The sequence below is a fragment of the Athene cunicularia genome, assembly GCF_003259725.1.
Source record: "Athene cunicularia isolate RWA chromosome 6 unlocalized genomic scaffold, athCun1 chr6_part1, whole genome shotgun sequence".
In the NCBI taxonomy this organism is placed as follows: Eukaryota; Metazoa; Chordata; class Aves; order Strigiformes; family Strigidae; genus Athene; species Athene cunicularia.
In genome coordinates, this window is record NW_020799105.1 from 26,665,618 (window position 1) to 26,691,578 (window position 25,961).

General features: G+C 42.8%; 1 protein-coding gene across 2 annotated transcripts in view; it reads left to right on the forward strand.

Annotated features, from left to right (window-relative positions):
- The window catches only part of INPP5A (inositol polyphosphate-5-phosphatase A), a 179,792-nt gene that overhangs the window by 148,386 nt on the left and 5,445 nt on the right, over positions 1-25,961 (forward strand). For both annotated transcript variants that reach the window (XM_026851240.1, XM_026851239.1), the window contains exons 11-12: positions 5,474-5,547; positions 23,922-24,033. In XM_026851240.1, coding sequence (XP_026707041.1) covers positions 5,474-5,547; positions 23,922-24,033 — 186 coding nt within the window. The remainder of the gene's footprint in view (positions 1-5,473; positions 5,548-23,921; positions 24,034-25,961) is intronic.

Below are 25,961 nucleotides of genomic sequence, written 5' to 3' on the forward strand. Positions count from 1 at the left end.
GGGAGGGGGCATATTGTCAAAAAAAAAGAACAAAATAGCATTTTTCAGGGGGAGCTTCCACTGAAATCAAAGATTTTCTGAATTAGTACAGGCACAGAGAGCCCTCAGTGCTGACCGTCTAAGTCTTCTGATGCTAGGAGAAGTGTATTTGGTGCAGTTTCTCTCTGTGCCATGTATCCATATTTATGTAGGAGTTTATGATTTGGCAACACTGCCTATTGGGATGTACAGACAAATTCTCAGAAACATGCAGAAATGTAATAATATACAAAAGCAGTGTAAGTAATACATTTATATTCAATAATCTGAGCTTTTTTCTGTGAAACATGACTTTGAAGAATGGCTTTATGAGAGAAAGAAAATTAAGATTAAAAATATATAGTAGTGGATCATTTTACAAAGTTTTAGCTGGAGAAAACAGTAGCTTTAAAATAAGGCCAGAGCAGAGTTGTGTATGACATTTTCATGGATAAGTGGGAGAGATCAGCATTTCCACAAGCCTTTAATTGAAGTCAGTAGACTGCTGAATCACTTTCTAAATATTTTTCTTTCACTAGAGAGCTGGATAAAATTCCTGTATTTCCAAAGCCTCTTGAAAAAAATCATGTGCTGTACAAGACTGGCAAAGGAGGTTACAGTGACCAGTGTCCACATATTTTAATTCTCTAAGGTCATTCCTGTATGCTCATCTCCTCTTTTGGGTCTGAAACTTCATTTCCCTTTCACAGCTGTGAATTCTCTGGTGGGCCCTGCAGATAGATTTGATAAATGCTGCTAATATCACCTTCTGATCTACCAGTGCTCTGACTTTGGTCTGTAGGTCTTGATGAGTAATTGCCGTTGTTCTACTCCAATGACTGAATTAAGTTGCCCTATTTTAAAGGGTTCATACGTGTGTGATTTTAGCCAAGGTGGCCCATCGCAGCATCCCGATGGACACTGGCCTCATCGCTTCAGACTGAAGCAAGCAGAATTACCTTGATGTCTACAACTGGCTACACTCCATTGTAATCCTTTGATTACTGTCAAGCTAGGCAATACTGAATGTAGTATTCCAAGTAATTGTTGTCTTTGGCCAGAGCACACACTGCTTAACCACAGAGGGCCCCATGAGCTGTAGGGACAGCGACCTGCAGCCCGTACTGGGGCCTGGGGTGAGGCAGCTCACTGGGGTCCCCGTCAGAAGGGCTGCGCAGCGCCGGGACCATCTGTCCCACCCAGCTCAACTGGTTCTGACTGGGCGGTGTTGGGGTGCTGCGGGCAGTGCCCGTGCAGGAGCCCAGTGCCCATGCCGCACGTTGGCTTCTGCTTCACCCTTGTACGCAAACGCACTTGCACCCCATAGTGCTGACAAGAAAAAGCAAGGGGGAAACCAAAACTCTCTTCAGCAGCTTTTACAGGCAACACAGTTGCCTGGAAAAACAACAGCTTTGGTAATTCCTGTAGGAGGTGTTGGGCACTGCAGCTAATAAGGCAACAGCCCTAAACGCTTTTAATCCCCTCAGATGAAATAGGGAACATCCTTTACTGCAAACGCAGCCAGTCGTGAGTTCTGTGCATGGCTTCACTGATGGCAAGCCAGTTCCTGTTCTGGTCAGTAGGGGCTTGAGTATATAAACTCATTTAAGTACTTGGCTCATGAAGTTTGCTAAACAGAAATACATAACTTCAGACTGTTAAATCCTATCAATACATTTAACCTGTTCTTAAAAATCATATTCTGCCCTGTATTTTCTCACAGTCGCAGGCCAGCAGACACATGCCAGGTGCCTTCTTGCACGTATCCCCCAAGGCGTGTGATCTCTGTCTCATGGGGTATGAGCTAACTACAGATACACTGCTCGGATGGATGGATGGATGGATGGATGGATGGATGGATGGATGGATGGATGGATGAAATTTTCCTTTAGAAGATGTTAATCAAACATGCATGTTGGGCTGGTCACTGGACATTGTAAAGCAAATATCTTGACATAATATCAACAGCTTAAGATAAAACATAGACCCTGCATCATCCTTGCTATCATTTAGGTATAAATATATTGGTGAAATTGAGTTGAGGAAAAAATCCAGTCTTGTGAAGTGCATGTGATATATAGTTCTGGAATTAACTTCCAGCCACAGCATTTTAAAATCTCTGTGTAATTGCTCAAATTACCCCAGCACATCATGTAACACCTTAAAGATTTGGTTCTTAAGGATGATCTTATAATGAACAAATTAAATAGAACAATATATTGATTTTTAGGCTTTGAACTTAATTTCTTTGTAATTTTTAAGGCATTTAGTGACAGACATACTCATGTTTACTGTTACAGTGATGACATTGTTCACAATGCTGTTTAGTGTGCGATATGGAAATATGTGAGCTGAAAACTGCCATGAATAGAGTATGTTCTAGCCACAAACAGTATGTGGCTTTTTTAAAAAACAATGTTATATGCTTTAAAAATAAAGACATTACTCTGTGAGATTCTGACTGCTCCTCAGTATCATCTGGCCCATATTAATTTTCATTCATTTTCTGCAGTGCCAAGGAGCTCCAGACACCAACGTACCTGTCATAAAGCAAATACAATTAAATGATGCCCATGTCAGGTCCCGTTCCTTCTCTCACTAAGTTGTGTTGAGGGGAAGTGACATTTATAATTATTCGTGACCAGATCTGGTGAACACCTTGGTTTTTCACCAATAACCTTGCATTTTGAGATTACAGGCTTAAATGAGTGCTTTTAATACCAGAAAAAAAAAGTAATAGTTAAAACATGCTCTTCTACTGAGAAATTAACTGGAGTTTTCTCGAAATGGACGATTCAAATTTTCATCGTTTCTCCCTCTCACTTCCTTCACTGTCTGCAGTGCTACCAGGTAAATAGAGAAAAGCTGTTAGGTGGTTTCACACTGTGTAGTCCTGAACACACAAATAACTTGTCGTTGCCCTTCCTAAGAATGAGCAGATCTCTGTTTGTGTAGTTTGTGGACACATTTGAAGAGAAGGTTACAGGGACTGTAACATAGTCACTTAATAGCTAGGAAAAAAGAAACAATTTGTTAACCAATTGTTTAAAATATAGCATGAAATAAAAGTTTGTGCAAATGATCCAGTGAAAATATTTAAATGTTTTACATGTGAGGATGAATTGTTTACAACGAGCATTCCCTAAATATTTCTTCTAGGCACCTACTTGGGCTTTGACATCCAGCTGGGTCCTCGTGAGTTTTTGGCTTTGTCATTTCAGGTTAAAGATGTCCCTCTACCTGGGGAAACTTGGGGAGCTGACAGAGAGCACAGCACACAATACAGTCTTGTTCCTGCTCTCTGTGTCCTCTGTCACCAGTGTCAGCAGCTCATCTGCATAGCACAGACACAACTACATAGGCAACTGCAGCAAATAAACACATCAGAAACTTCTCTGGATAATAACACACATCTGAGTGCTTAGTCCTCCTTAGTCCTGGCCTTCTTTTAGTTGGCAAACATCATCATAGCAAGAACAATCTGAATGTATAAAATTTTGAAAGTGTGAATTGGTGTGAGAGGACAATGCCTCTGTTTAATGTCTCCAGCCCTTGGAATGTCCATGAGTAATTTATACCATTGTGTTCTGTGGAGCATTGTTCTTTTATTCAGTCCTTGCAGTTTTCATACTTCAGAAATAGCCTCTTTCTCCTGATGCTTCCACTTTTCTGCTCTGATCTCTTTACTTGGCAACAGTAGGAAAAATGTATTTGCACTGTATTAATAGACATGTATTTCAAAGAAGTTTTAACTGGGCTGGCAGGTTTTTTTCCTATGCTAGGTTCATGTTGGGCAGTTAGTATCTCTAAGGTGGAGGCACATGGAGTGGCAGAGGGATGACAATATTTGTTTTCACAACCAGTTTGCATGCATGTATTGTACCATCTGTATACGTACTTAAATACAGGATCACAGTCTGGAAACATGCACCACAAACCATTTTTTCCTGAAGTATGTTGAGATTGTTCCAGTAAGAATAGTGGCTGCACCAGCCTGTTTTAGGATTGGGCGTGTTAACAGATACATTCTGCAAGTTTCCACACAGAAGTTTATTTATCCAAACATCTTGGATAAATATTGGACCTTCAATCAGATGTTCAAACACGTACAAATGATCTGCCGTTATTTGTATTGCAAGATCTCTTCCAGCGTACCGTCACAGAATTTGGTGTAGGATGCACTGCAACAGGGAAATCTGCCCTCTCTGTGCGTCCGTACAGCAAGACGGCAGCCAGGAAGGGAGGAAGGCTGGGTGGGCCTTGGAGAGGGAGCTAATCAGCAGTGCAGGTGGTTCAGGTAGCTGCTTTTCACACAGATAATTAATGTGTACAAGTAGCTGCTAATTGCACATTTCAGGAATGATTTATGAGGTGGCAGAGGGGAAAGAAGGACACAATCTAATTTCTTTGGGAACCTCTGCCATTCATACAATGGTATCAGCGCAGCTGTGAGATGGGACATGATTAATGAACAGTGGGCAAACACGCCGCCATCCTGCGGGATGCTGGGGGGATGACACGCTTGTCAAAATAGAAAGTGGCACTTAGAGGGACGGCCAGCAACAGTGCAGATTATGAGCTTTTTGTCTTTCAACTCGCTAATTCACTTGGACGTCAGGCTTAACACCAGCCGTGGTTCTGAAATAAGGTTATTTATGTCCATCAGAACAATTATTGGTTTAATGTGGACGATTATCGTTGACTTGCTGTGAGCAGGTTTGTGTTTATGAACAAAAGACTACAGATATTTATTTTCTCTGTAGAGGTCTGGGGGAAAACAAATTTGGCAAGGGCTAATATTTATACAGGACGTTAAATCTAGACTTATGAACATCTCTGTTAAATACCTGCTTCTAGTACTATATCTTGGCTGCTGCCAGGGAACACGTTTTACCTATTGTCACGTATCCCTCTCTGCTATCTGACATGCACCACCCAAAATAGGTGTACAAAAACACGGCTTGTCTTTGCTTAGGAAGAGTGATGTGCACATCCTTGTGTTTATTGTACCTTCTTATCTGAGCTAAAGATAATATAAAGTAATATGATACCTTTTGCTGGCATTTTTGTGGGCTGATTAGCATATCAGTTTGCTGTTCTTTTTTTAATGCTAGTCTGGTTTATCTTTGAAAAGATTGCTAATAATTTGAAAAAATGTACCCATCTTGAAATAGTAAGTGTACATATAGGTCACTGATGTAAAGACCCAGTGTTAACGTGTTTCACTGAGATGAAAAGGAACATTTTGAACACTTTTCTCAATGAACTGTTTGTGTATCAAAATAGTACTACTGAGTGTTTTGCACTATGTTTTGAAAGCTATTATATGGGTGTTACACCTCAAGCTGTGTATTTATTTAAGTGTCTGTTTATTTCCTTTTATATAATGTAGTATTTTTAGATTGCTTCAGTTCAACACTGAAGAGTGAATACTCTTATTTCTTATCTTTTATAGCTTTTAGAATTTGACAGAGAGCTGTCAGTCTTTAAAGACAGATTGTATGAACTGGACATCTCATTTCCTCCCAGGTAAGATTCATATATAATCCATTTATTTAACTAGCTAGCTAAAACAATTGTTACTGGCACTGTAGGTAGGATGCGAGTGTTCCCATGCACGCTGTAGAAATGATAGGGATCTCCATTCCTTTCATCAGTGCTTAGTCCTCCCACCTGCCCTCCATCGTCCCATGAGCAGTGACGCTGCAGCCTGCGTGCCAACAGTGCTCTGTCGCTTGTCCTTCGCTTTCAGCTGATCCTGCCTCTTATAGCTGCTCCTAAAATAGACCCGACATGATTGTGTACTAAGAGACGTGTAGCTGCTTTTAAGCACTGGACCCAGATAACCTGTTAAAACACTTTATTGCAACCATAGAGGCATCCTTTGCCTCGGGCTGTTGAAAACTGACCCTCGGCAAGGAGCAGACTGGACGTGGGCTGTGGAGCCTCATGCCGCTGCCCGAGGCGGGATCATAGAGAAGCAGCAGGGAAGAGGACAGGAACTTAGATTGTGCTTTTTCAGCTTCAGTGAACATGTTCTATAACTGCTAAGACTATTAGAATAATTCAGCTTTTTTAGTACGTCTACATGATTTTAATCATCTTACCCCTTAGGTGAATTTTAGCCATGAATAGACAAGTATTGCTATCACACAAAACCCAGGGGCAGTCCTGTTCAGGAGAAGTCCATAGAAAATTTGGTACAGTTTTAAACATGTATGGCCCCTTTCCAAGAATGAAGAAGTCAAATCTGAACAGTTGCTTTTAAGGGAAAGAAATACTGGATTCGCCAAGAAAGTTAAAGTTCAGAAAATCATAAATAAAACTGCACTTTTTATATAACTTTTTTTTTTTTTAATAGATACAGTATTCTTAAATATTGCTATTGTATCCTTTATGGATAGATAGAAAAGTATGATCTTTTGGCATACACTAAGAAAAAATTTGGAAAGCTTGCCTTTTTGTTATCATAATCTCATTATTTCTCACCAGCCAGCTGCGTTACTGATTATATTGATCCCTTGGGACAATGGAAGCATGCATGGAGAGGTTACCACCACTCTAAATTGTTCTTATTGATTGAGTGTGATAACAGAAGACCAGCAGTGTGTACGTCTTTGAGTGTTTTCATTAGTTGTGTACCTGGTCAGGGTAAAAGGATGTGAGGGGAAATAGATACAAATTTTTTACCAGAAATACTCTTCTACTTGATTTCACCAACATTAGCGCTTTCAGCCAGAACAAGGTTTGGCAAAAATATGTTGTTGCATGAATGCTTTGCAGATTCTTCAAACCTTTCTGTCAGTTCAGTGTCATTCCGCTCTCAGGCAAAGCTCAGAAATTTTCTGTGAGTGGGCTTATATCAGTTGTGCTTTTGATCCTTCTGTGAAGTGATGTGAACATCTGGCTGAGGTCTAACCCCTTGAAAAATTTCTTCTCACAAATCTGTCCAAATCTCAGTAGAGGTTGCTGTTACTATTTCAGTGGTTAAGTTTCTCACAAATTACAGCCAGGCCGGATACAACCCAGGATTTTCCTTCCAGCTACCGAGGGCCATGCCCTGTGAGGTCGTGGGCAAGTGATAAATGAGCCTTCCTCTGCTTGACATCCTGATGGAGCAAGTAGCGGCGGGAAACCTCCATAAATAAAACACTGGTGGGACAACAGCCAGAACCCAAACTCTGGAGGAGCCACCTGGCAGCCACTGCAGGGAAGGGCGTAGCGGAGCTCAGAGGGTGAAGCCTCAGGCCGACTCCGGGTCTCCAGGCAAGGGGAGCAAGACTTGCAGAAGCAGCCAGAAGAGGAAGGCTCTAGACAGTTAGCCAAGGAGAGACCAGGACAACAAGACAGGGCTGTGCGGAGGGAGGACGGGGCAGGGGTGATCTGGACTACTGGGGGAGAGCAGTGAAAACCACAGGAAGAGCGAGATGGCCCCAAGGCACTGCCCGTGGGATGTGACAGTGAGTTGGTCTTGCCCTTCCCAGGTGTAAACAGAGAGCTGGGAAAAAGATTTTCTGTGTCCTGTCCTAGCACTGATCTGCAGAGAGGGTGACAGGCTGCCGCTGTCAGGTGACAGATGCTGGGGTACTGAGGAGTCCCTGCCAGGCGAGGCAGTGCCACTGCTCCTTGAGGTACGGCCAGAATGGAGCTTGAAAGTGGCGTAAGGTGAGACTGCAGAGAAAGAAAGAAGCCTTGGGGGAAATGGAAGGTGTTTGACAAAAGGATTAGAAGTTAAACTGGGAGTAAATAAGAGGGCTCGTGAGAGCTGTGACTGAGAAGTGTTGTTGCTGCAGTATCTGAATAGTTTGACACAGAGCATTAACATCCAAATGATGTATTTCACTACCATTAACATTTTAAGCTACTGTATCTACTGTATGAGTCTGTTATTGTCTAGAACAAAAATATTAAATAAGCTGCTACACCAGAGATGAACCCCTGGTAAAAAAAATGCAAGACCAGGTAAAAATGTTCCATCCCAGAAATCCCTGTGGATGAAACACAGATTTTGACTTTAATTGATGTAATGAGTGAAATGAAAGAAATCCCCTATAATATGAGCTGAGTATCATCTCCTCTCCCCTCCCCTGCCCACATGCTTGCAGACTTGGCTGGGAAACCACAGGAGCAGCTCCTCGAGGCCATATCACTGTCTTCAGGGAGGGCAGTCACCAAATTCTGATGGCACCTTATCCGCTGCCAGCTCCTTCTTCCTCAGTTCTATTACTTGTTTTCTTTCCTTGCAAAACCAAAGCCCAATCTAGCTCGTGTGCTTCTTTTGTTTTGCACACAGCATCGACGTTAGGGATTAAATATTTCCCTAAGTACAGTTCTGGCTTGCGAAGTTCAAGTCGATCCCTGGGTGCGGTGGATCCGCAGTGCAGGCTGGGAGGGACGGGGCCCTGCATTCGGTCCCCTCGCTGCCCCAGAGCAAGGGGCCATCAAACAGGTGCTGGCTCGGCGACGCCGGCCGTGGCTGCGCCCTGACTCTGAGCTGCTGGTGAATCCCGCTGGGGCCCAGCCAGCAGTCACGTTGCTCTTGCTTCTGTTGTCTTTCAAATAAGATGAAAAACCAAGATCCTGACCACTTCTTGCCATCAAAGGTCCCATAACATTTTTGCAAGAGCATAGACATCTAGACAGATGTTGTGGCCAAAGCCCCAGTAAATGGATTCCACCTCCCCAGACGCACCGTTGCTTTAGTGGAATTTGCTGGTGTTCTTCAGTTCCTGCCCCAGAGCGCTGAGCCGCGGCTGGGGCCGTGCTGAGAGCCCCTGAACTGGGCTGCTGTCCACAGGCTGTGGCTCTCTAACTCACACAGATGCTTGCCAAACACAGTCTGCCCTACCGAGGTGGGAGGGACCCTTCTGAGCAGGGACCCTGGCCAGATCCTGGGGAACAGCCGTGACGGGTCAGGTCCAGCTTCGCCCGTCTGCCTGTTCCCATTCAGTGGGCGCATCACAGTGAGCACATGAGAGCGCCTTCCTCGGCGAGGGGAGCCTGTTCCCAACTCCGGGGCTTTGGGAACGCTCTGGGCAGGGGGAAGGGGGGTACAGGGTAACATGGTACAGGGATGCTAACGCTGAGTTTATAGAACACAAAATCTCTTTGAACTTAAGCAGAGAATGTTGATAAAGTATGAGAACTGAATATGAGAATATTGCTAAAAATATAAGGTGTGGAACCAACAAGCTGAACTCGTGCACGTACAAAGAGCAAACTGGCTTTATGTTAGTGTGCTTTTTTCCACCCATCCCTCCTCATGGTCTGGGTCATGTGGCAAGGGAATCCTGCTCTCCCTCTGTCGGCCTTGCGCGGGCGCCAAGCTCAGTAAGAAGTCTTGCCCAAGTGAAGTGCTGCAAAACTGGACTGACGGTTCTTAGAGTTTCTGCAGGTCAGTGTCCTATTTTTGTTCGTGAAACTAAGGACATTAATTTTCCTGAAAGAAATAATATTTTTCTCTGTATTGAAATAATGACTATGGTATGTTATTAACTGCAAGCCCAGGTATTTTGAATAGGCAAAACCCAGTAGATTTAATGTAGGATTTTTTTTTTAACTTAGAATCTTTTCACTCATGCAAGAAAGAGATTAAATATATGGCCTAAATGCCTTGGTTTCACTTCCTAGTAGTTTTTACTCCATTTTTCCCTCATTTTTTTTTCCTCTGGAAAAAAATATAATCTGTAGCTTATTATGACTTAGCTGCTTTTATATACTATTTGTAAATGTGAGTTTAATATGTTTGTTATATAGCCTGTGTACTAGATTTTGTCTTTTTAGCCAAAGAAGTGTATGATCAGTCCTGTATATTTAGAAAATAGTTCTTTAAGCTTCTTGGTATTCTTAGCTGGAAAGTGTATGGTGCATCCGTTTGTTCTGCAAATGCATCAAACAAAGCTCTTTTCACTGGAGGGAGAGGGAGAAAGCTCTAGTCACTTTTTGTGTCAGGTTACGGGCTCAGTTCATGAGCATTTGAATTTAGAAGGGAGTTGTAAGCAATTGTAACGATAGCCCCAAAGCAGTATTTCAGAATTTGTTTTATAGACAATATTTTAAATACGGTCCATTGATTCAGTCTATGAATTAATTAGTCACTACTTCTGTTCTTGATCCATGGTGTAACAGTCTTACATCATGGGATGCTGGCCAGCAACTGAAGACAGAGTATCTCGGTTAAAGTGGTACTGAATACATCTAATACTACATTTTGCATCTCTCAAAAAATGAAAGATCAATTAGGACAGTTTTCTCCTTCTTTCATTTGCTTCATCGTTTGTGCATACAATTAATTGCCTGATTTTCACATAGAGTTCTACAAATCAGTAGCACAGTTGCATTCTTGTCTTACTTGTAAATTTTCCCCTCAAAAAGCATGCTTGAGAGTCAGTGTACTCTTGAGATAAATGGAAAAGGTCACATCCCTTTGAGTTGCAGCAGACTTAAGTTACTTATAAATTCATTTTTTATCAGCATAAACTGTTTATTCTCTGGGCTTTATCCTGAGATCTTATTGATACACTCTATAGCTGGCCTGGGGTTGAAAGCTTTACTCCTCTGAGTTGGTAATATTTTTGTGGTTAACTTCGGTGGGGCCACAATTTCACCTTCAGCAGTTTTCTTGGTTTGTTCTCATGCCACTGCCAGAGCAGCGTTCCAGGGGGATCCAGCTACCCGGGGTGTAAGCAGGGATGGGCAGAGGCGCTGCGGTGACCCACGCCCCGCCTTGCTGCCCTGCGTCGGGCCCGGGGCCTGAGCCAGCCAGCGCCGGCGTGGCCTGACGTGTCCAGCGTTGGACAGCCAACGCCGGTTCCTCACGAGAGCTTGGTTCAAATGAAAACCACTGGTTTCCATGTCAGAAAAATAAGCAAAGCCCTAATTGAAGTAATAAGTAAGAAAAGTCCCTCTTGCTGGAGCCAGGCATCGCAGTGAGCGCATGAGAGCGCCTTCCTTGGCGAGGGGAGCCGCGAGTTCAGGGAGCTCTGACAGCGCTTTGCTCCGGAGCCGCGGGCACTGAACCCGGCCCTGAGCTCTCACGCCTCAGTCCCCGTCCCGCTTACCTCGGCAGCACCATCGCATGTTTGTGCACTCTACGATCTCCTCTTCAACTGTGAAAACACGTTCATATACAGAGGGTGACCAGAAGGGGTTTTCTTTAATAGTATTTTCCATAGTTATCACTGTACAAGTATTTTAGAATTTAATTTAAAATCTGAGTCTGTGGTTACAAAAATGAAGGTAAACATATTGCTGTTATAGAAAGTATCTGGAAGTTTTGGTGTCCTGAAGGTGCTTACACACTTACAGTACAGACTGAGGAAATAATCAAATCTGATTCTTGCATATTCTCAGTTTTCATTTAAAATTAGCAAAAAAAATCTTCTATTGTAATAATCTGAATGGAGAGGATGGTTTTGTACATTTCTGAGTTTTAATTGTTTTATATTAATGTATCTGCATCTTTTACAATTCATTTCTCTGCCCTTTCTCCCTAATTTTAAAGGAAGCCATGACAGCCATGTAGGCATATATTTTTATACTGGTAAGAATTTTTTTGAAAGGAAATCATTATACTTTGCTCCTTAGATGATCCCTCTTATAAGGAAGTCATCCAAAATTTTCACACTCCACTTTCAAAGTTACATCTTCTCCTAAGGCACCGTAAGTTCTGCATAACATGATGTCACGACGCTGTGCTCCTTACTGGTTCCAGCTCGGAGGAAGAGCTGGTGCCTGAGCTGGGCGGTGTAGTGCAGGCTGCCGGCAGTGACAGAGGCAGTAACTCACCACTCCTGTGCTCAAGAAGCTCTTGGTCGGTCAGTCAGGCCGGGCGGGACAGCCCCGGGCACTGGGACAGCCCCCGTCACCACTCACCCCAGGATGAGTTGAGCTTTCCCGTGGGAGTGGTGGCCCCAGAGCCAGCACTCCCAGCCCCGTGGGCGAGGGGCAGCGGGGTTTGTGCGGGCGCAGGCGTGGGACAAGCAACTGCCAACTTGCCTTAATATGTTAATTAAAATCTCCCATATTCATAAATTTCAGGGAAACTGATCTTCCATGAGACTTCACAGGAACAATAGGGAAGAGTTACCACTCTTGCTGTCTAGGATTTAAGGAAAACAATAGAAAGAAAAGATCAGTAAATAAGAAAAACAAAACAAAAAGCATTTTTTATGTGCTTTCGCATAAAATACACCACCGAGAGTACAAAAAAATGCCATTATCTGTTAGAAAAAAACCTCAAGATTCTCCTTTTTGTTTAGGAACCTAAAACTCTTTAACTGTCAGACCTTCTTGTTCCCAGTTTTTCATTACACTGAGATAGCATTTCAATATGAGTAATAATACTTCTTGAGTAACTTTCTAACTAAAATGCCCCAATAAAATGATGATGTGTTGTAGCATTTCTCTGGGGTTTTGTTCTTCTTTACTGTATTTGTAGTTATCAATTTCATTATGCTCTTCAAAATCCAGGTACAGTCTGCTTTTCTACTGTTTGTTACCTTCTGGTTTCAGTTGATTGTTGAACTATATTCAGTAATCACTGAGAGCACTGAACTCCTACCACTTGTTAGAGAAAGTATCTCCAGAATCATTATTCACAGGTCTTGGCGAAAAATTAGGTCTTTGTATATTTCCAGCTACTGTATCATGCTTCTTAATACCAGCTTTAAAAACTGAACTTTATATAAACCTTTTCCTTATTTTCTTTCTAGTCCCTATGCTAATGGTCCCTAAAAGTAAAATTTTGATGTTGTAATAAGTATCAGGTAGAAAGTTACTTTTTGATTCTGTAGAGTGGAGACCTTATACTGAATCAAGAATACTTTAAAATATTTTTTTACACTACTGACTTCCTGCTTGTCTTTAAGCAGTAGTACAGATAATTCTGTAAAGAAACTGAAATACCAGAGGCCTCTTTCCCTTCATTGCTCTATTTGCCAAGTCCAGACAGCCGTGGAGAAAATAAGAACATTGCTGTCCAGCTGTCTTTTACACCATTTGGTGTTTTTTTAAAAGAGAACTGGAACTAGGCTGATGCTCTCCGTAACAAGCCAGTGCAAATCTTACATGCTTTTTGATCCTTGGAGTGAGGACCCACCTTTGCTTAAACCCTCTGTGGGAAGGGGTGTTGACTCTCCATTGTGAAAAGCTGCATGAAAACACAGTGTAGCTAAATTAATATAGCCTTGTAGTCCTGACTTAAATCTCTAAAAGTCAGGACAGATGATTCTATATTTAGAAAAGCTATTTTTCAAGGCTTTATAAGTTTATAAAGACCATTAAAATTTATTGCAGGTTGAAACTTGACATGAGAGGTTTCAAAACTAGAAGTTAAATCCTTCCTTCCTTCAGAAGAAGAGCACCCTGTCAGGCTGTTGCATGAGTGTTTCCCTACCCATATAGCATATCTCCTTTGGCTTATTAATTTTGAATACAGCAGGTGGAAGGTCAAAAAAGACAAAATACAAAAGTAGAGGATGCCGTCACCCCATGGGCAGCCATCCGCCTGTACGTGGAGGAGCGGATATGAGTTCTGCTCTCAGGGCTGCTTCTGCATTTCACAGGAAACAGTTACCAGACAAAATAAGAAAATCAGTTCTAGGAGTGGAGAGCAGAGCCTTGGCATGGTTGATAAGATAGTAGGTGAATGAGGATTTTCAGAATTACCACTTTGGCCTTAGTTGCATATAAGTGAAACTGAAGTTCTTTATCTAGCCATTAATCCTGAATTTGACTTCTGCCCTTTTGAAACAGCAGTTCACTTCTAAGTTTTAAAACTACTAAGCAATCTATAAATGGCATTTGTTGGATTTTACATAGCTATGTTAGTATTTTTAATCATACATTAATTTTGGTTGGTATAGATCATAATTATATATTATTATAGTTCTATGAGAATTTCTAGTTATAGTGTCTTATAGTTACAAATTCAATTTGTAGCTGTAAATGAAATGGTATTAAGGCAACATGGTAAATTTGTGTTAATGTATGTGCAAGTGGGTTTCTGCAAGGTCTTGGTGGACTCTGTGTTAGTGCACGTTAGCTTCAGGACTCTTTCCAGGCAGCTTTGTATGTGGGAAGGATTCCAAAGCCACTTCTGAGCTCTCCTGCCAGGCACATCTGAAAATAGCATTTCTGCAGGCATACTTAAGGAGCTTCAAAACGAAACAGAACTATTGTTCTTTTCCCATGCAAAACTGTAATTTTGTTTAAGACCATATGTCTGCTTGATCTTAGGTGAATTCTTCATCCTGCCCCACGTGACCATGCTGCTGCAGCGCAGAGGGAGCGTGGTCAGGCGGCCGCCCCTCACAAACACCCGGGGCAGAGCCTTGGCTGAGCGCAGCACTTGCCGCATCTGCTCAGTTTGCGAGGCTGTCAGCGATCTCCTCTTTGTTCAGCAGGGCACTTGATATCTAGGCATTTTTATAAATTCCTTCAGTTCTGAGCTCCTTTTAATTCTTGAAGTACGTGCTTGTTTCAGCTCGCTGTCCTGTATGACCTGAGCAGCACAGAGAAGAGTGCTAGTGTTGCAGTGAGTGAACTTCCAAGGAAAAAAGTCTTGGCCCGCTGGCTCTCGACCACGATGTGCTGGGGCTGTTTCAGCCCAGCGGCAGCCTCTGCCCAGGGCGCTGCCGGAACATTCCAGCACTTCACAGTTGGGATCCCTGGAGAGGCGTCTGCAGAGGGGCACAGCCGTCCCCACCAGCCAGCCGGGAGACGGCTCCAGCGGTGGTACCCCCCAGCCCAGAGGTTACCCTCTCCAAGCCCACCCCTTTCCTCATTTGTCTTCCATGGGCTGAGAACAGGAGGTAGGGACAAACCACACTGCCTTCAGCAGCAGCAAATCCTTCCTCCGTCCTCCTGAAACCTGCCCAAAGCAAAGGCAGGCTGGGAGAGCAGCCCCAGCTTAGCAAGAAACCCCAGGCTGCATTGCAGCCTTCACTCAGGGAACATAAAGACCCCTTCCAACCAAGTATTTTTCAGACATTATTCACCCGTTCCTATACTGCTATATTTTGAGGCCTTTTACTTTATGTAGTGAATATTCATGTTTTCATCTCATTACCCTTTGTGATCTAATGTAGCCCATAGCAACCTTAGCCACTGGAGGCTAAATACAATTCAGAATTTTAAACTCTGTAAGCTCTGTCAGTCACGGGCTGAGCAGCCCGGCTGTGAGCAAACAGCAAGTCCAGTGTGAGGCTGGAAAAGAGTCTGTGGTAGTCAGCAATCATTGCAAAAGGCAGTAGGTGTGAAAAAAGAAATAACAACGTTGTGGTCAGTCAATATACAGGTGGGCAATTGTTGCCTTTATCACTGCTCCCCATTAATTATTATAATTATTCTTGTAGCTGTTGTATAGCAAAGATAGGACCTGACTTTAGCAAGAGTTCACACCCACCTACAAGGTTTGCTTTCAGATAAGTCTGCGTGCACAGTAATCTCATGTATTAATCATTCTCTTAAAGTGACCTATTCTTGTTTGTTGTCGCATTAGGCTGTCATGTAATTTACTGGTTGGACATATGTTTGTGTCTTAGATATCCTCCATGTGATATTTTTCTCAAGCAGACCCTCTGCATTGGCAGTATCTTGGCTTTGTCACCTCTCAGCAGGAGAAGGTTGAATCTCATTTACTCTTGAAAGAGTGTTTCTCCTTTGGAATTCTCTCTGGTCTTATCCGTTACTCTGCCAGAATCCTGTTTAGTCTATAACCTATTTATTCCCTACCCTTGTATTTTGTCCCATGACCTTTGTTGTTGTTGTTGTTCTAGTAGGTTGCATGATTGTTTTTTTTTCTTGTCTAATTTGCACTGAGAGAGCCAGTCCGCTCTGCGTGAAGCAGAGCCATTTTCAAATGAACTCTCACTTGTTCCTTCCCCAGTTCTGCATTTTGTACCTTTTGTACGCAGCCCTGCGGGTGCTGTTGTACATATCCCAGGTGTTGCCCTCAGGTGCGAAACGGGAAGACAAGATGATGGTTTAGATTTTGACGGGCTGCCTGTACCTACCCATGTCTCACCAAGTATGCAAATCACCTGCTGCCAGGACTGGTACAGTACTCCTGAAGCAAATGGGATTCCTCTTTCTTAGAACCTTACCTCGGGAACGCTCCTGGGTCCTGTTGTCTCACAAAAGGGAGAGTTAGGCACTCAAATAGGTTAAAAATTGTTGAAGTCCTAAATTATTTTTACACTTGCTCTATAAGCTACTTTTATAACACGATTTTTCTGCCAATTAAGAAGTATTTTCCACCAAATAGAAATATTTCATACTCATTCATGCACTGTAGATTACCTTCCAGGTATCGGTGAGATATCTTAAATAGCCAGTGGATGCCTCAGCCCCTGACAAACAAATTCCCACATGACATTGTGTAGTGTCTGGGCTCTTCCAGCTTCTAAGGCTGGAGCACAGAAACAGCTTCCCAGCTGGAAGCAGAAAAGACAGGTGCCATTTCCTCCACGACAGTTAGAATATAATCATTAAAACAGTTTTCAGACAGGTCTTCTCCCTGTTTCTCCCCTCACATGAAACCATCACCACTCATCATTCTCAGTTAATTCCCAAATGAAAATAGGGCGTTTCTTTAATTTGTGAGGAACTGGTTCTATCACCCAAGTAAGCAGTTCTGTTTAAGTAACTGTGGCAAAGGGAAAAAGAGGGGAACATCGATGAAGTAACAAGTTTCAAGGACAGAGCATTCCTGTATGCCATGTGTAAGGTGAGGATTACAGGCCGTGCTGCAAGCAGAAAGCAAAGCAAATTCTAAACAGATCATGGTCTTTGCTGTTACCAGGCCACTCGGCATATTCCTGTCTGAAAGTGCTGTTGAAAAGCCCAGTAGTTTGGAAACTGAAACCTGTCCCACCTGTTGCCTCAGCTTTGCAGTAATTTTTTTTTTCCAGTATGAGAATTTGTAAATTATAGCCCAAAAGTAACTTACTCTAAGCCAGGCACGTTCCCAGAAAAGATGTTTAGCTCAGTCACAGTCACACAGAGCAACATTCGACTGTTCTGCTGAAACAAGGGGCAGTGCCGGGTCCTTCCCAGGAGCCAGCGTGACTGTCACACGTACCCGCTTGCAGTGGCAGCCTCGCACGCCGGGCAGCCCGCAGCAGCCCCTTGGACAGGCCCGAGGCGTCCCTGGCTGTCCGCTGGCCTGGCCCTTGGTGTTGCTGCACAACCCGGTTCTGTGAGCTGGGCCTCTCCCTCGCTGCTGCTCGCCACAGGCCACCCTGGGCCCGGGGCCCTCGCCCGCCGCCACCCCCTTCACCTCCTGCCCGGTGGCGCCGCCTCAGCCGGGGCAGGTTCCCTCTGGGGAAAGGGCAAAGGGGCTGTTGCTCGCTGGAAAAAGAAAGGAGCTCTGGGTTTGGTTGGGTTTTTACCTGAAAAATGTCCAGAGTTACACTGGCGGTACAGAAACGTTGACGCTGAAGGATGTTACAGACAGCTATTTTTGAAAAAAGTACGTTAAGCCAAAAAGCAATATGCCCAACATAAAGCCATAAAAAAGATTCAGAGAAAAACTTTGTGTCGTTAACCTTCCTGTTTTGTGTTGTGCCGGAGTTACAGCCCGAGTCCTGTTTACCCTTCTTACCCTTTGCTGCTGGATTGCCCAGGTGACCCCCCTTTTTCTTGTCACCTTTGACTCTGATTGTTGGTGTGATCACCATGGTGTTTGTGTAGCCTTTGCAAGTAGCAGCTGTTTAACGCATTGTACTTTAACTACTGTGTTTGCAGGACTGTGTTTACCCTCCTGATTTGGCTTAAGTGAGATGCGTATCATGGCCAGTTAGCTCAGCAGAGCATCATGAAGGCTTATTAGTATTTTGGTACATATGAAGCAGCTAATTTAATTCAAACAGCAATGTGCCTTACTGCTTAGCTTTAACTATCTGCTGCCTAAGATGAGCATATGAAGATAAATTACATGGGGTCATTTGCTAGGAAGAGAACTAGGGAACCCAGATCTCCCTTTCAGATTCAGGGAAATATAAAATGGTAATTCAGTTTGGAGGAAGAAACTAACGATCTGGAAGCTGACGAAAATTAGATGTCATACTTTGAGAGGTCAGATGACATCTTATTGAAATCACACCAGCTCACACTAATGCTGAGTTGGGACCTTGTCAGTTGAAAATATAAAAATAATTTTATTTATATCCTTGTCCTTACACAGACAGACAAAGCTTGAAGCCTACATTCACTGTCATTGCTTGTGGTTAAAAGCATCTTAGACAATCTGAAAGTGTGTCAGAGCTAAAGGTAAATTGATCCAACATTTTCTTACAAAATACAAAAGTAGTAAATAATTTTCTTATGAAAAGTGGTTGAGATTTTTCCCCTTTTGAAGTTTTCTCTCAATATCATACATAAATAGAAAGACTTAAAAGTGAGAGCAGTAAATGCAAAGACTCATACCCGAGTTCAAAAATAAAATGAACCAAATCAAAAGTGTGTCTCAGCTCTTCCCACAGAGCGCTCAGTTTTCATTGATGCTTTATAGTTCCATCCCATCACAAATATTTTATATTAGAAACAATTCAGTGATATGAAATGCATGGACAGTTGATAGATGAGAACAAGTGGTCTTTGAACAGGAGGTATTCCCACTCCCTGGACATGATAAAGTTTGCCCACACATCTGTCTCTGAGTCTAGACATAGGATGCACATTTTTTCAGAATGACCTTTATTGCACTAAAAAAGATTACACAGCCTAATTCTTACCCACTGTTGCCTACTGGATGTTGTCACACTTGGTACAACACTGCTGGGAAGGTCTTGACCACAGAGAGCAGAATCCCTAAAGCAGCACCAGAAGGCGTTGGCAGCAGGGCGTGTTCACTGGGCAGAAGTGAGCTGGGAAGCCGAGCAGGGCGGCAGACAGCTTTTACAGGTAATGACACTCCAAAGGGAATTAATTGTTTCCTGTTAGAAAGTACATTTCACCCATCTCAGTAACACATTTTATCCATTCTCACACAAGAGAAGAGTTCATTAGGAGCATTTTTCCTGACTGGAAATGCCAGTTAAGGAGACATTTATATACACAGTATTGTTGGCTTGTGCTTCGAGTTAAGACACTGCTGACAGGATGGTTTATGATGTCAGAAGACTTTTCACCCTGCAGTAAGTATTTTTGTAAAGGTGTCCAATCATCTTTGACAATACTTGTCAACAGCAGCAGTGCCGTAATATTACTGACGCTCTTAATGGTTTATTTTCCCCAAGGAGTTGCCAAGTAGCTCTCATCCTTATTAAATGTAGTGCTCATTGGACAGCCTACTCCTTATTAACAGAGTTAGTTAACAATTCCTCAAAGTGTTTGGTTAAATTTTGACAACATTGAGTGTATATTAATGATGTTGCTTTAATTAGTACCTTCTGGAAGTTTTATTCAGAAAACCCACCAGACAGTAATCCTGGCTAAATAAAATGAGTGGAACTGAAACAAAAGTTTGTGAAATAAGGTGGAAAAGCAGCTAGAAGGAACATCTTGAGAAAAAATAAATCCTGAACAACTGGAGATAAATCGTACAAGCCTCTCACACGGATGCTCCAGCTCCAGAACTGCCTGCCTGCCTGTCCATCCTCCAGAGGCAAAGACGGTCAAGGTATATTTTGTGTAACTCTACCAACTGGCATACACATAGACAGTAACAGACTATTTTTGCTATTGGTTGCTCATCTAACACGAGTGGTTTAGGTCCTAAATTTCAACTTTGCCACTGTTTTAATCAGGGCAGAAAAGTAGTTCCACCTGGAAATCCTAATTTCTCCATTTGTGTTTTTAAATATACATAATACAGTGTGTGTTAAAAAAAAAATAAATTCAGTAACCGTACTGAATACTAAAGTTAGGAAGTGTGTACTGTCTTATCTATGGCAGCTGTATGTGTTAGCTTTATATATATTTATCATTTCTATTTCAGTGGTACCTAGAGGCCTTTATCTGTTATGTCATCATTTTTACATGAGCACTCGCTATTCATTCTTGAGATCACTGTTTTCTGTGCATTGCACAATAGATTGTGATTGAGGCAGAAGGCTACTGAAAGGAAAAAAAAAAAAAAAAGAGGGCCTGTGTGAGCTGGTTCTCCCTTTTTCTTTGCCACAGTCAAAGTTCTGATGGTCAAGACTAGTTCACATGCACAGGAAGGTGACGTGATGCTTACCCTCTGGGAGATTAATACTGGAATTTTTAACTTTTGATTATTTGGTGTAGAGTTCTTAAAACTATTTTTATCATATCTGCAGTTGTTTTTATTAAGCCAATTCATGGATCAGAAAATTTGTTAACAAGAATCATTAACTGAGTTTTGAATTAATAACTTATTATTCCCTAAGAGTTCCTCAGGAGTTCCTTACCTGCCTGAATGAGTGTGTTAAAAGAGGCTGGAGACGTCAGCAAAACAAAGTTATTTTAATGCACCTGATAGTAGACAGTCTTTTGCTTCATGTCTTTTGGAAGGTGTGTATTACAAGAATAGTTCTGCTTGTTGCATGCACACAAATTTAAATTCACATTATTCTTTAAAAGAGACTATTTATGCTTTAGTTCAAAGAAGCAGGTGAGAAGTGGGGTTGAAAGGAAGGAAATGAGGAGGTAAATCATGAAGCCACTCTAGAGAGAACAAAAAGCTCCTAGTCAGACAGAAACGTGTGTTAGCACACTTGTGCCTTGGTTAGCCCTTTGAAGTCGGTGGAAATATCTCCCAGTTCCGTGAGCACCACCTGGGCTTGGCGCTATCGGGGCAGTTGCTGCATTGGAAGAAGCAAAATAAGCGTCGTGTCTGTCTGTCCTGTGTTCCTGAGAGGTGCTCTCCTGTTAGTTACTCTACAGCCTTCATGGCAGTGGGGCCAAGTTCACCAGCTTCAGGGGACGAGTGTTTGCAGGAGCACACCCAAGGGCTGCGTTCTGGTGACAGATGGTGTGTTCAAGACTGAAATTCAGTGCAGTTCTGAGGCTTTCGGCGTTTGTCCTGTGTCTTTGATTTTTGCAACATCTTTCTGATATGACAGCACCAGAATCATCAGCCTGGCTTCCTGAAATGCTTGTGCATCTGTTTGTCTGCTCTTTCTGTTGCTGCTGTTGCCTAGTTTAAATCCCATCAGCTGGTGGGAAGACATCTGAACGAGGTAACGTCGCGTAAGACACCCGAGTATCCACAGGGGAGAACACCCTTAGAAATGCCCCAAACAAGTGAAGGCTTCAGAGGTCTCAAGAAGTTGGTTCAGTTCCAGAAGCAGTAGCACTTTTTTCATTCCACTGTTTCACTAGAGAACAGGATGATGGAGACAGCTCCTGGAGTGTATGTTGTCTGAAAAGTTTTATATGGGAACAGTATACATTCAGCAGTATGTTTCATGAAAATGTCTTCAGTGACAGTCTTATTCCAGAAACCTCTGCTTTTATTTGCAAAAATCTATTATATGCCATTTATTTTAAATAAACTAAACTATCTTGTCCCCAAAATAGAATCCCTCCCAGCAATTTTGAGTCACATCTATCTATGATCATTTTTTGAGCCCATCTACAAAAGATGACTGCTTATTCCAAAGTATTTGTGACCCTTCTAGAGCATGAAGGAGGAGAGCAAATTGTTTCCCTTATTTTTTGGGGGGTTTATCTAGTTAGGATTTTGTATTATGTCTGTGCCAGCATTTCACTGAGGGTGAGACTTGCACAAGCTGATGGGGGGGCAGTGGTGGGGAGGGAGAAGCCTTAACTCATTAGAGTGCAGCACGCCAGAGTGCCCCATGCCTCTGGCCCAAAGCTGCCTTATAAAAAGAAGAGCTTGCCCCACTTTATTGTATTAAATTATTACCTACAGGTTATTTTGTCTGGATGACTTTTGCAGCATTTATTTTCATCTCTGTCCCAGCCATTAGAAATCTGATTTGTCAAAGATTTGTAAACTACAGTAACTTCTTGACTGGATGATCAGTGCTAAAGACCTTGAAAAATTGGCAGAAGTTTTCACCCTGTGAAAACGTTAAGATCAATAAAGCAAATTGATAAATACCTTTTTGCAGAATATAGGCTCTCAGATGACATGCTCTAACACATAGCAGTAACAGATTATTCCAGGTACAGAACATCATACTTTAAAAGCCATACAGTTAATGCTGTAAAAGGAAAGATTATATGAAATATGATTGATTCTTATACCTTATGTCATGAGAGGTTGCTTAAGTTATGTGGGGTTCTTGAGTAACTAAAGTAAGAGGTTACCAGAAAAAGTCAACCCTTAAATTGCAGACAAAGAGCTTCTACTACCAATAGTATTACATCATCAAAATACTTCACAGACACTCAGAAATAAGCTGTACTTCTGTATGTCAGTGAAGCAGCAAATTGAATTCTCATAATATGTTTTGAAAATGAGTCTTGTTAGGTTTGATGAGGTGGAAAAGGTACTGAGATCACTGGTTTGTTCCAATACGTTCAGTACGCTTCTCTTGGATGTTTGCCATGGCTAATCTTTTTAATGGCAGTGTAGCTTGTAAACCCATTTGGTAGAAAGCTATATGTCTCCGTTTCAGAGTATCACACCAAGCAGGGTGGTAAATAAGTTTCTCTTCAAGCATGCAAACCCTTTTGTTACAATACCAGAAATTTTATTTTAACACACATATCAGGAAAACTTCAGTATTTCCTTTATGAATTCAGTGATGAGCAGAATAAAATGCAAATGTCATTTTAGATACACCCACACATTCATATGTAGATAATATGCACCAGCCTTATGGTTTTTGTTTAAAGACATTTATCAAATGTCTTTAAACAAAAGACAAACTTCATTCAGGCCCAATATTCAAGAAATTGTGAGCCTGTCACAAACCCTCTGGGTTTCTCCAAACCCCCTCTCTGGCTACTTACCCGTGCCATTCGGAAATGTCTGGGAAAACAGCCGGCCTTACAGCACGGTCACATCGTCACATCCAAAGTTCTATCATACTGAACTACTGAGAGGGAACGTTTGAATAAAATGAGGAAAACTTTGGCCTCAGCCTCCTGACAGCTGAACCAGAGGTTGCCACTTCAGGTGCTTTAGATGATTTCAGCCTGTGGGCTCACACAGGCAAGTTGGGTTGCCTTATTTTAGACTGTTCTGTAGGATAAAATAAACACTTTCTGTTGCCTTTCAGAGCTAAGTCAGAATTCACTGGAGATCCCATAGCACATTTATAATGACCCCCACAGCATAAATACCATTTAATCATCTTCTATTCCAAAAGTTATTCTATTCTGTTAACACAATTTCATATAAAGGTGCAGAATCTTATGTAGTCAGCATCATTTTCCTTGAACCACATTCCGAATTCCTTGGTTCTGGAGAAATCCCCTGAAGAGCCTGCTTTCTTGTTGTTTCTTCCTTTTTGTCAGCCTTAGAGACTCCACATGGATGGGGTCTGGGTACAGCTGCAGGGATCCCAGTGCTCTGAGCTCTGTTTTCAGTTATTCCTGGATAGCTCTCCGTGAGAGAATCCTGCAAATAAATCCCAGGAGAGGAACTTTTTTTTTTTTCCCTGGGTTTCCTTTTTCATCTTCGGCCTATTCTTTTTCCCTAGTCATAACCAACAGCCTACTACTGCTCTCACAGTTTGCTGTCTCTAAACACTCTCATGCAAAAATGCGAGGTAGGAGGTGAGAGCTGTGAAACTGTGAGTGTCTTTGTGTGTCTTAACATGTTGGCCTAAGGTAGGATTGTAGATACGAGAAGAGAAACAGAGAAAGAGCACATCAGAGAAGAAAGGTAAGTGTGAGAGGTATCTAAAAGAGCTGCTTTTTGCCAGTTAAAACTTTTCCTTAGTGTGGTCATTTGAGCCAGAAGTTTCAGGCTGCTTTGCAGAGAGTTGCTGACGGTTCTGACTGTGATTCATTTGCAGTTACCCGTACAGCGAGGACTCCAGCCAGGGGAAGCAGTACATGAACACGAGATGTCCAGCGTGGTGCGACAGAATCCTCATGTCCCACTCAGCCAAGGAGCTCATTCTGAAAGTAAGTACAGCCCTGGAGCCGCCCACAGCCCACGCCTGCGTTTGTCTGCAGCAAAGGTGGACAGGGTGGAAAGACTTCTGCTTGTGCTTGCGTTCTCAGTTGCCTGTAGCAAACACTCGCCACAGGGGCGACAGCATGCCATGGCCATAACAAACTGCTGTTCCTCTGGTGCCTTCCACCCAAGGATGTGGGTTCATCCCAGTTAACCTGCTGGCAGTTACCAAAGCAGGAGCTTTCACAAACGCTGCTTCGGGTATCAGGTGCCGACACCGGCTGCCTGTCATCTCCTCTGCTGCTTCTGCACTTACAGCACTGGGAAACTGTGCCTGCTTTAAAAATGGGTAACCAAAACCCTCCATCAGTCCCCCTCTCCAGTCCACTACACAGTAACGTAGATAACAGTGCTGCCCGTACTAAGGATTCCACATGGCTGCAGACAGAAGTACCGAGGGGCAGCTGCTGCCTGCGGAGTAGCCCCGCTGGAAGGAAAACCCATGCAGCAACAGCTTGAGGTACCTGAGCCACGAGCATGGTAGATTCAGGTTCCCTCTGCTGTTGATGGTGAGAACTGGATTTCCCAAGAACATGCCAGACGTTTGATGGGCCACATCTCCCATCTCTGCCCCCTGAATGCAGGCAGTCTCCAGCAGGTAGGCCTAACTCAGTACACCAATTAAGTCCCTAAACTTAGACATTCCATTAGAGCTTTAAAAACACAATGGTGCAACATTTTTAGAACATCTAGTTCCTCTTGGGATTTTAGTGTAGAGAAGTAAGGTAACCTTGGGTGATGTTCTGTCCGAAGTTGAATGACCTATACACAGTTCAGGAGCCGTGCAGCTTTCCTTTCTCTAGCTTTCTCCTGGAGACTGCTCTGCTCTCCCCCTCTCCCTGGAAACACTGGCCCAGGCCAGACGGTTACAGGTGCCAACCCACGCGGCCCCGTTCTCTCCCCTGGGCTTGTTCATGGCAACTGGAGACCCGTCCTGTTGACGCTGGACACCAGCTGTTCTGAAGGACGAGGGGCTGATCGGGAAGGCGGTGGGAGGTACAAGGGAGACTCCTCCAGCCTCTCTGCTCTGAATTGTTGGTGCTGCACCAGCCGTGGCCCTGAGCGTGACGCCAGCGCGACCGTGCTGCGACTTCCCAGCACGACGGTGCTGAGGTTCCCCTGCAGACCAGCCCCTGGGAATGTCTCATGCAGAACAGACTCACCCAACCCAAAATTGCCCAAAGTCACGCGTCCGTCTGTCCCTGTATAACTAACATGCTTTAATCAGAGTAAGTTGTGGAAAATAATCTTTGCAAATAAATTCTACAGCTTCACGGCTCTTTTCTTGTTTAAATCAGTGAAACCCTTGAAACTTGCTCTCCTGAAGTTTATAACCTCCTGTTTCTCTCTCTCATCAGGGTTATTTATCTCATGATTACACTGTTTGCTTTGCAGTATATAACTCACTGAAAGGCTGAGAACATTTTTTCCATAGCTACTCAAATTTCAATTCGATGTACTTCCTCACACATTTCAGTGTGTAGAAGTATGTGCACAATCTCGTGAAGTTTCACCCAAAATTTTAGACAATGCATGTACTGCAGTATCTAATAAAAAAACCCGTGAAGCTAAGAAAAATACTGGCTCTACAGTAAAATAGTAATATCAAAATCAGTGTTATTTGATCTTCTTACACAGAAATACCATATGAAAAAGTGAGACTTTACCCAAAATATTACAGATAGTACTTGGCGCCCATGAAATTCCTAAAGAACAAAGGATTAAAACCATGGAAAGAGTGGCCAATGAGGGAAGAATTTTTTTTAAGCTACGAATAAGGAGATAGAAGTGTACACAAAGGCTTGAAGAGTGTAAACAGTACAGAGGGAAAGGAATTCTTTCAGATTATCTAGGGGGGTATAACTTGGATATAATG